The sequence below is a fragment of the Neolamprologus multifasciatus genome, chromosome 11 (genome assembly GCF_963576455.1).
Source record: "Neolamprologus multifasciatus chromosome 11, fNeoMul1.2, whole genome shotgun sequence".
Lineage (NCBI taxonomy): Eukaryota > Metazoa > Chordata > Actinopteri > Cichliformes > Cichlidae > Neolamprologus > Neolamprologus multifasciatus.
The window spans coordinates 18,599,232-18,609,869 of NC_140449.1; the positions used below are offsets into that span (position 1 = coordinate 18,599,232).

Sequence of the window (10,638 nt, forward strand, 5' to 3'; positions counted from 1 at the left end):
GCTACGTTAGCCATTGATTTTCTAATTTAACGCTCAGCGAGAAAGTAAACCAGTGTTTCCAAAAAAGATTCTCAGACTTTCCCTGAAAACTAGAAAAGTACTATATAAGAACCAGTCCATGTACTAAATGTGGAACTTGCTCTACTGAAGGGTGGAGAGGCGTTGTTGGGTGAGAAGTTTGCATTTGAATAACCTCTCAAGTCAGGCTGTACTGAATGGCTTTGGATTTTTATAGATGCTGCAAGGTGTGGAAACAGGTCTAGGCTTTGTCTTGAGTTCTTTGTTGACAGATGTTGTTGTTCTGTTGCAGATCTTTGAAGGGGTGGTGAACCTGCTGGACAAGTTAAATGCCTGGCATAGCACCCCTGGAAGTCCAGGAAACACTGAACTGAAGGAAATGGCCCAGATCGGCCTGCGTATCATCACCGGATATATCCAACAGCAGCACCCGACGGTCAGCTGCAACCACGATATTGTGCACCAACCATATATGTCAAATACTTTTCACCAAGCATGTCTTTCACAACACAAACACCTGCAACATTGAATTTTGCAGAACTGTAAAGGTTTACAGTCCCTATCATGATAAGTGAACCCAGATAAAGATAGTTTTTAAATACCAGGCCTTCTATGGCTTTCTGTTCAAAGATATTGCAGTCATACTTTTTAGGGAGTGTTCTGTATGAAAGGGCAGCTTCTCTCTGAGTTATTACGGCTGGTGTGGCTGTTCTCGCTGTAGGATAGAGAGAGCAGTGTTAAATGAACTGACCATAAGGCTTTCCATTACATGCTGCTGGTTTCATTCATCTCCTAAGTAGTGCAACTCCCCCTTTTGTCACTTTAAAGATATATTAACTTAATTGCACTTTGACACACATCACAATTTTTGGTCTACTAAGGAAAATAAAATGAATCAGGTGTTTGGAGGTAGCCATGGATATTTGCTATGTACTCAAGTGTGACTTTGAGGGACTTTTTAACCAGTTTCTTTTTAACTTCTCAATCAAATACGGATATAACACATTTTTCTTTCTGAGATCTATGTGTCTGTTTCCCCTCATCAGGTGAGTGAGATGGCCTATCTCAAGCTCCACAGCCTTCTTCAGACTGTGCTCTGCCTGAGCTGGGAAGAGGTGTGCTTCTTGCTGGGGCAGATTGGTTCCCCCTTGTGGCCTGGTGGTGCAATGGACAACACCAACTACGGACAGCCAGAGACCTTTTCCCACCTTGTGCCCATCGTGCGTACGCTACTTGACCAGCACGCCGACCCCGTCAACCTCCAGAAGCTCCTGCCCAACCTGCCCATCACCAACGGCAGCACCACCTTCGCCCAGGACCTGAAGGCCTATTGTCAAACACTGGAGTGGCAAGGCTTTTACCAGCAGCAGGTCAGTGTCAGCTGGAATGGGGCATTTAAAAATAGATGCCATTTATCTTTTGTTTAGGGAGTCTCGAGAACTTGTTCTCCTCACATAGCACGTTTAATAAAGCGTGCACTCTGATACGGCTGCCTCTGTTCTTTGTCAGGTTTGTGTACTTTAGGAATATTTGCGGTTTTATTTTCAGGCTTTACCAGTTACCTCCCGGTGGGTAACTGAGAAATCTAATGCAAAGTTTAAAAAAATAAGAAAAGCTATCACAAGTTTAGAAAAATGAAAAGGCAATCTTAAACTCCCTAATGTTGCCTGGTATTTTAGGCAGAGCTTAGTTTATGCTTGTACTTGCACCTTAAATATTTCATGAACTGATGCCAAACAGACACACTCCACACTGAGCTCAGCATTGATTTATCATTGTGCTGCATGACAGTGTGTGTTTATAAATCTGCTTTGTTTAGATTACTTATGTATACAGATCCTGCAGTACATTAACCAGTATGGCATAACTTTGGCTAACGTGAAACTTCCAGGGTGCTTTTTTCATGCAGAAAGCGATCACATACCGCCTGTCTTAGTGTGTTTTCAGTTTATTTTTAGAACAGTTTGTTGTAAATGTGCTTACAGTTTTAGCATTTAGCGTTAAAGCAGTAAGAATCTTAATACGCAGTGTTTAACGGGTTTATTAGACCACCAGATGACAGAAGGTTTATGCCACAGATGCCCTAAATATGATGTTAAAAAATGATGTTCCTGTCATGGTTAATGTGCAAGCTCTCTAATTGAAATGATATTTGATATTTAGTTTGAATGACTGAGTGTTACCTTGAATAATTTTTGACTTCTCAAAGATGACCAGTGTGCTGGCTGTGTGACCAAAATCAATTTGCTTATTTGCTTTTATTAACCAGTTCAAAAACAGTGTCCGAGCTGGGAGACAATACCAGAGTATCATTAATTCCTGCATAAACTCTGACACTGTCTCTCTGTGTTTTAAACGTGCTGCGGTCCAGAGTGTTTTTGTCCTATCTTGCACTTATATAGCATATTGGAATCCTTTCCGTCTGGCTTCAAAGCCTTTCGTAGTACAGAGAACGGAATGGAACTTTTGTTCCGTTTAAGCTGCGTTTAAATGTGCTTTATAAACACATTATACTTACTTCAATTGTGCCTCTAGGTTCAGCCCACCATGGAGCAGTACGAGCTGGACACGTTTGGGAGGAGCCATGACATCATGTCCAATTTCTGGAACTCGTGCTTCGATGACCTGATGAGTACAGCCTTTAAACAGGAGAAAGAAAGATCTGACAGCAAATCCAAATTTCAGGTGAAGACCTTACGACCTTCGCACTGCAAACTGCCGAAATACAGTTTCGTATCATTTACTTCATGCATGTGCCTGTAAAAACAGGAGGCGATAGTGGATCCCTGCTTGAAGCGAGCCAGGACTGAGAACAACAGGTACCTCATTTGGCAGAAGCAGAGCTCCAGCCAGCAGGGGGCGGTGTGGCTGCACTGGAAGTCTCTCCGCAGGCTTTTGACCTGTGAGAGAGCAGCATGGGCCAACAGGTACGACAGCTTCTCTCAGCTCCGATCAAGATATTATGTTTAGCTCTGGATTTTTAAGACTAAGTTGCTACTGTGCTCACTACCCAAAATGTGCTGATGTGTACTTTTGTCTTTGATCCCAGAGTTCAGCCGGAAGTAAAATGGAAATTGTCCAATGCAGAGACTTATTCAAAGATGCGCCTCAAACTTGTGCCCAACTATAACTACGATCCACACAGCGAGGCCAGCGCCCTGCGGGATAACATGGGTATGCCACAGATTGTAAGCACGTGAGTGTTTTTTCTCAAAGTACAAAGCTGCACTCACCACGTTGCCATATTTCTGTGATTATCAGGAGCTGAAAGCCCCCGTGGCTCCGAACCCCTCCCACTGGCTGTTGCTAAGGAAGCGAAAGTAAGCGACATGGAGGACGATCAGTTAGGAGAAGAGGACCTTCTCTTTTGGGATAAGACGTGAGTTCTGCAGAGCTACTGCCGCCTTCTGCAGCAGGTTTCAGTATTAAAAAATGTAAAGTACAGACATCCACTGAAGCTGTACTTTTTTTCAATGCTTGCAGGGCGGAGGGAGAAGACGAGAGCCAGAAAGAAAAGCTGGTTCTGTCTGAAGACTGTGAGCTCATCACCATCGTGGCAGTTGTTCCCGGTCGTCTGGAGGTTACCACACATCACTTATACTTCTATGACAGCAGCAGTGAGAAAGAGGAGACAGAGGAGGGTGAGAAATCTTTGCCACTGTGGAAAAAACCCCAAAACACCTTATTAGGTCTTATCATTCTTCAAAGTGTCCAAGCTGAGGTGACTTATAAATGTCCCCCCCCCCCCCCCCCCCCCCCCCAGGAATTGGGTTTGATTTCAAGCGACCTCTGTCACAGCTCAGAGAGGTTCATTTGAGGCGCTACAACCTGCGAAGGTCTGCACTGGAGCTTTTCTTCATCGACCAGGCTCACTACTTCATCAACTTCAAAAAGAAGGTGACGCCTGATTTAAATTGAACTGCTCAGGAAGCTGCAGCCATAATTGAAACTAAAGAGCTTCTGCTGTTTAGTTTCAGTGAAGTCTGTGCTTTTGAAGTTATGAAACTGCGGCTTCTGTGCTCTCTAAGATTCTCAATCTCTCACCCTTCAGGTACGAAACAAAGTCTATTCTAGGATACTCGGTCTGCGGCCTCCAAACCTCTTTTACTTTGGCTCCCGCTCTCCCCAAGAGCTGCTGAAGGCATCTGGGCTCACACAGGTCTTAATTCATATCATTTCTTCAGACATTCTTCAGACAGAGATCATCAATCATGTACATGTTTGTGACCAGTCCAGTATTGATGTTAACAGAAATGGGTGTGCAGAGAGATCTCCAATTTTGAGTATTTGATGCAACTGAACACCATTGCTGGACGCACTTACAACGACCTGTCGCAGTACCCTGTGGTAAGTGTGCCGCACTTGTATCTGCTACCACTGCTATCACCAAAGAGTTTGCACTTTCAGTGTGAGAAAATGCTACAGTGAGTTGTGTGTTTTTGTTTCTCTTCAGTTTCCCTGGGTCTTGTGCGACTACACCTCTACTGTTCTGGATCTGGAGGACCCTGCAGTGTTCAGGGATTTATCCAAACCCATCGGTGTGGTCAACCCACGTCATGCACAGAATGTCAGGGAGAAGTAAGTGGGTCTTGAAGCAGTTCCTGTGTTACCACCTGAATCAATAATATAAATAATTTGTGGACATATTTTTCTTTATTCTTTAGATATGAGAGCTTTGAGGACCCAACAGGCACCATTGACAAATTCCACTATGGCACACACTACTCTAATGCAGCAGGAGTCATGCACTACATGATCCGCATGGAGCCATTCACCACCCTGCATATCCAGCTACAGAGTGGAAAGTGGGTGGGAGTGCTGACTAGTTCAGGAGTTTCTTGAGTTTCCTGGTATCTTGTTTTCTCATACTGGTCTTTGTTGCCACTGTTTAGGTTTGACTGCGCTGACAGACAGTTCCACTCGGTGGCAGCAGCCTGGCAGGCTCGCATGGAGAGTCCAGCTGATGTCAAAGAGCTCATCCCAGAGTTCTTTTACTTCCCAGAATTCCTGCAGAATATGAACGGTAAAGAGTGCCCATATATATTGTCAAATAAATGCTTAAAGATGAAAAATATTAACTCATAGCTGCTCCATGTTATAGGCTTTGACCTAGGCCAGTTACAGATATCTCAGGAGCCTGTGACAGATGTTGTGCTGCCTCGCTGGGCAACATCAAGGGAAGACTTTATCAGAAAACACAAGAAAGCCCTGGTGAGTCTACACAAACATCCTATGTCTCTAAAACTTACTCATGCATTTTCTTGTGAGAATATTTTGTCAAGGAAACTGCTAAAGAAGGTAATTTCTTTTATCTTAAACTCTAGGAGTCTGAGTACGTGTCCAATCACCTCCATGAGTGGATTGACCTGATCTTTGGTTATAAGCAGAGAGGCGAAGAGGCAGTGAATGCCCTCAATGTCTTCTACTACTGTACTTATGAGGGTAAGGCTAGAATAAAGAACAGGAAAAAGAGGAAAGTTTACTTACTTACTTTCTTGGTTGTGGCTCTTTCTTACATTTTTCTTGACCTCTGTGCAGGTGCAGTAGATCTGGATGCAATAGCCAATGAGAATGAGCGCAAGGCCTTGGAGGGCATCATCAGCAACTTTGGACAGACACCTTGTCAGCTTCTTAAGGTACACTCAAAATATTTCACAGCTTTTTTCAAAATAAATAATAATCTGACTTTTTGTTTAAAAAAAAAAAAGCAGCAGTGTTATAACACATTTGTGTCCAATCAGGAGCCTCATCCTCCTCGCATGTCAGCTGAGAACGCATCAAGGCGGCAGGCCCGTCTGGACACTCTCCCCCTGAATATCTTTGAACATATCCAAAAACTCCGGCCATTTAAAGAGGTACGGCCTAAAATCTTTTTAAACTCATTCCTCAACTCAAATAATGAATATTAAGTCATGTTTCTGTATGTGCATGTGTGTATTCGTGTGCTTTTGTGTGTGCCTCAGGTGGTAAGTGATGGCTTTCCTGTGGTCCAAGCTGTGGTACCAAAGACACAGACCCGCTCCATCACCCAGGGCTCAGATATACTGGTAAGGACCAAGTTCATAACTAAACCCAGGCAGTAGCAACAGTAAGACATTTGTGTTAGATAGTAGAGAAAAGGCTGGTGTAACTTTTGCATTAAGATGATTTTTCCTCTGTAGGTGACCGTCAGTTCCAACGGGTTGATAGGCACACACAACTGGCTGCCGTACGACAAAAACATCGCCAACTACTTCACCTTCTCTAAAGACCCCACGATGAATAATCCTAAGTGAGTGCCAAATAATACACCCATGGGAACTCCATTTTCTAGGGAGAAAAGTGTTCGGAAATTACATGTAATAATGTCCTGATAAGGGCCCAATTGCAGGACTCTAGAGGCAGGTGTGGCAAGCAGTAAAAGAGCTCTATTTAAAAGCTGATGGCAGAAGAAATCACACTACCCTGCTATTTTTTTCTTTTCTGAGAAGAACCTCTGAAGTACAGGATCCTTATCTGACTCTACAGAAACAGTGACAAGATTACTTTGGGTACTTTGTGCTCAAATTTAAATGTTTTGCGCTCATTGCAGCATTTCCCAGGATAAAGAAAATTCCTGATAGCTGGATGGAAGCATAACATTTGTCTGTCCTCGTCCGTGATGATTCAGAGTTCTTTTTAATTTGTTGAAATTTGCTTTACTGGATCTTATTTTCAGCTTATTCTTTCCATGGATCAGGAAACAGGAAATAAATAACGATAAAAACCATTTGAACATTTTCTTTCACACAGGTTGTAATCTGCAGAAGTCGTGACAGTTTTATGGCACATTATAAATCGTCCACATTTAGACCACAGCTTGCTCTTGTTGTTTGTTTCGAAGTCGCTTTGATCTTTTCCAATCCCGCTTTGTGTCCCAGAACTCAGCGTTTCTTGAGCGGACCTTTCGCTCCTGGGGTCGACATCAGCGCTCAGGTGCTGGTCGTGTCAAACGATGGTCGCCTGCTGTTCAGCGGGGGACACTGGGATTACAGTCTCCGCGTCACCCAGCTGGCCAAAGGCAAGCTGGTTGGAAGGATCTGCCGGCACGTCGGTGAGTTCTGATGGTTATCTGTCTTAAAGGAATATTTGTATTTTGCATTGTTGCGCATTTATCTGTGTTTCTGTGTGTTCTTCCAAGACGTTGTTACTTGCTTGGCTCTGGATCTCTGTGGCATCTACCTCATCTCTGGTTCAAGGGACACATCCTGTATAGTGTGGCAGGTTCTACAGCAGGTGATCATCTTTATGCTTAGCCTTACTCACATGCAGCAGTTGTAAATTGCACTAAGAAGCAACTGTGCTCAAAATGAAGCCTTCATGCAAAGATTCTCTTTTTTTTGTCATTCAGGGTGGTTTCTCCAGCGGCTTGTCCCCCCGGCCAGTACAGATTCTCTGTGGGCATGACCAGGAGGTAACCTGTGTGGCTATCAGCACTGAACTGGACATGGCTGTCTCAGGATCAAAGGTCAGAGATGTAAAACTTGGACGTGTTAAAGATGAAATAAAAGTACTTATGCTACTATTTAAGAGAGAAATTAAAAGATGTTATGTCAGCGATTTTTTTTAAATCTCCAAAGTATCTCATTATTAAATTATCTAGATCTGTTTCACACATGAAGTCCAGGCAACGTTGAGAAAATCAAGCCAGGCTGTGGCCCAGTGTTGATCTTTTGCACATGTAGCATACAACAGAAGATAGTATGCTTCAGATGTGTTCTCACTTCTGGAAATACTCAGTTTTTTTTTGATTAGAGTGCACAGAAGGCATCCTGCCAAGCTACCCCTCAAACTTTTATATAAATAAATAGCATCAAATCCTCAGGGGACAAACAGAAAATTCAGGTCTGCAATTCTTAGCTCTTATTATAGGAACTTAAACTTGACTTATGCCGAGAGTTGTCACCTCGCAGGATGACAAGATGACAGGTTTAAGCTTGAAGTGCTGTTGGATCTTTAATGAAGCTCTGCTTGTGCTTCCTGTGTGCCAGGATGGAACTGTGATAGTGCACACAGTCCGACGAGGCCAGTTCCTGCGAACATTGCGGCCACCTAACGAAAGCTGCATACCCGCCCAAATCTCCGGGCTACAGGTGGGAATGGAAGGCCACATTGTGGTACAGACGTCTCTGGAGGAACGCTCCAACAAGAAGGCACGTCCAGTAAACACATATTTTCTAATGCATTCAAATGTACGGCTCCTTTTTTCTTTCTGCTTATGTCACTATCCAAATGTTGCTTATTCCTGCAGGGCAAGTACTCCATTCATGTTTACTCAGTGAACGGCTGTCTGCTGTCTTCTTTCACCGTGGAGGAGCAGGTGACCGCACTCCACCTGGTGTCTGAATATGTCATCCTGGGAACTATGCAAGGCAACCTCCACATTCGGGACTTATACAGGTAAAGAGATGAAGAACCCAGTGCAATGTTAATTTAAAGGCTGCTAATTTATAGCATTTGCACAAAACTTAAGAGGAAAAAATGTTTGGTTCTAACTCTTCCCTCTTTTGCAGCCTGGATGCTTTGGTGACACCCCTGGCCTTGAGGGTCACTGTGAGGAGTGTGTCTGTCACCAAAGAGTGCAGCCACATCCTAGTGGGACTAGAAGACGGGAAGTTAATTGTGGTGGGGGCTGGGAAACCAGAGGAGGTGAGAAGCAGGAGTGGTAACTGTCAGATGTGAGAGAGGGGGTGTGGGAAGGAGGCTCTTGTATGCTAAATATTTGCTGAAAACAAGGTTTTTCTTATGATAATCGAGCCTTTTTAGAAGTGAAGATTAACGTGCTGGCCCTCCTCCTTTCAGGTTCGCTCAGGACAATTCTCCCGTCGCCTGTGGGGCTCCACGCGCCGCATCTCTCAGGTGTCGTCAGGTGAAACTGAGTACAATCCCACAGAGAATGCTGGCAAATGAGACGAGCAACAGTCGGGAGGAACCCTGAGGACTCTGTAGGATGCATCGTCACACGCTCACGAGACTCAACAAGGCCTCATGTCCTTTACAAACTGTAAAGAATAGTAAACTATGCTCTCCAGCCAGCCACTTGTCTCTCTGAGAGAGCAACTATACACTGAGCACTTTCTACTCTTAAATGGTTTTATATTTTATTGCATATTTCATTGATGGTTACACTGTTTTTAATCAGCATCATTCCAAAGAGTGGCCTTGTTTTGTGTATGGAGAAGAGCTCCGTGTTTGGGGTTGTGGACTGCTGTCGAACTGTATGTGCTCTGAGTCATATTTCAGGGGACTGACTCACTCTGATCCACATTCAGCCTCAGACGCAAAGACGAGTCGTGCTGGGAACTCCCCGGGCTCCATGTTTTTCTCCTTTATTGTCGGAGACACGGCTACAATCCCTGTACTGTTGAATGTCCCAAAGCCATTCTTTGGCAATGGCAACTTCTTAAAACTCCTGAAAACTTGAAAAAAAACTACAGTAGATGTTGCTTGAGATTCCCAAATTGCAATACTGGTAATACCACAAAAGGTCAGATTTTGTAAAGAGAGACACGGAGTAACAAGACTAGTATACTTAATGCCGTTTTATAATGTTTAGTGGTTGAAAGATCCTTATCCTAGCACCAGAAATACACCAGGATACCACATTTTATAATCTCTGCATTCCTTAAGGCTCTAGGTAATGTAAGACTGTTACAATTAAAGCAATAACTGCTTTAATGGTCAAGTATGTGAAGTATATTCATTTTTTTAACTATGTGGAGCTTGGATGCAATGAACCTCAAATGCAGGGCCCTCTGTTGCCTTATTCATGATAGCGTTAAGGCTTTTATAAATTCTTCTGGAATGGTTTTGTTGCTACTCTGTTCACCATATGACTGTATTCCTGTTATATTTGAGCTCAAAAGTGCCTTTTTCATCTAAGGCCTTGTATAAACACTGAATCTAAAATCACTATATGTCAGATTTGTTGTCCCTGCTGATCCATTTTGAACACACTTTTCTACTCCACTGTGACTCAGACGTGGATTCGATGAACTGTTGACTGTGCTGGTATTGTAAAACCGCTTATGAAGTACTGAGAACATCTGAAACATGTGTGTAGAAAGTCTGTCAGTGAGTTTTAGAGGAATTCACTTCCTGCCAGCTTTTTTTTTTTCCTTTTTCTTTTTTCTTTCTTTCTTTTTTTGTCATACTGCGGTTGGAACAAAGTCGATGTTTTGCAGTGTCATTAGTGGGAGAAAGACAAAGGGAACTATCTGGGTGAAAGCAATACCCATAATATGTTGCACACATAAAGTGACTAGTTGTCAGAGATTCTCTGAATAAATGCATAAGAAATGTAAAGGAAACTATATTTGAAATGAAATGTTTACTCCTCATTTCAACCTTTTTCTCCACTGTTTGATTCAATGGGTTCAGACTGTCTAAAATCATATTTACACAGCAGTAAGATAAGGATAAATGTATAAGCTGTGCATTGCTGAGACAGTCTGTGAATAAAACACGTCTTGCAAATACTGATATCAGTTTATGACGTTTTGCTCTAACCAGGGCGAATGCATTATTTCACACAACTATGCAGCAACTCTCAGAGACTTTGAATTCATCAGTTTTAGATATACGTCTTCGGAGTCATTGCAG

At 43.1% G+C, this 10,638-nt stretch overlaps 1 protein-coding gene across 4 annotated transcripts in view; it reads left to right on the forward strand.

Annotated features, from left to right (window-relative positions):
• Positions 1 to 10,514, forward strand: part of nbeal2 (neurobeachin-like 2) — a 32,602-nt gene extending 22,088 nt beyond the window's left edge. For all 4 annotated transcript variants that reach the window (XM_085176209.1, XM_085176208.1, XM_085176211.1 and 1 more), the window contains 26 exons: positions 311 to 454; positions 1,065 to 1,388; positions 2,554 to 2,703; positions 2,788 to 2,945; positions 3,068 to 3,192; positions 3,280 to 3,397; positions 3,502 to 3,659; positions 3,782 to 3,915; positions 4,070 to 4,177; positions 4,270 to 4,365; positions 4,472 to 4,596; positions 4,683 to 4,823; positions 4,911 to 5,041; positions 5,120 to 5,229; positions 5,343 to 5,460; positions 5,557 to 5,654; positions 5,760 to 5,873; positions 5,982 to 6,065; positions 6,180 to 6,289; positions 6,918 to 7,090; positions 7,178 to 7,272; positions 7,388 to 7,504; positions 8,028 to 8,189; positions 8,288 to 8,436; positions 8,550 to 8,685; positions 8,839 to 10,514. In XM_085176209.1, the coding sequence (XP_085032335.1) occupies positions 311 to 454; positions 1,065 to 1,388; positions 2,554 to 2,703; positions 2,788 to 2,945; positions 3,068 to 3,192; positions 3,280 to 3,397; positions 3,502 to 3,659; positions 3,782 to 3,915; positions 4,070 to 4,177; positions 4,270 to 4,365; positions 4,472 to 4,596; positions 4,683 to 4,823; positions 4,911 to 5,041; positions 5,120 to 5,229; positions 5,343 to 5,460; positions 5,557 to 5,654; positions 5,760 to 5,873; positions 5,982 to 6,065; positions 6,180 to 6,289; positions 6,918 to 7,090; positions 7,178 to 7,272; positions 7,388 to 7,504; positions 8,028 to 8,189; positions 8,288 to 8,436; positions 8,550 to 8,685; positions 8,839 to 8,946 (3,486 nt within the window). In that variant the 3' untranslated portion in view covers positions 8,947 to 10,514. The remainder of the gene's footprint in view (positions 1 to 310; positions 455 to 1,064; positions 1,389 to 2,553; positions 2,704 to 2,787; positions 2,946 to 3,067; positions 3,193 to 3,279; positions 3,398 to 3,501; positions 3,660 to 3,781; positions 3,916 to 4,069; positions 4,178 to 4,269; positions 4,366 to 4,471; positions 4,597 to 4,682; positions 4,824 to 4,910; positions 5,042 to 5,119; positions 5,230 to 5,342; positions 5,461 to 5,556; positions 5,655 to 5,759; positions 5,874 to 5,981; positions 6,066 to 6,179; positions 6,290 to 6,917; positions 7,091 to 7,177; positions 7,273 to 7,387; positions 7,505 to 8,027; positions 8,190 to 8,287; positions 8,437 to 8,549; positions 8,686 to 8,838) is intronic.
• Positions 10,515 to 10,638: the final 124 nt, after the last annotated feature.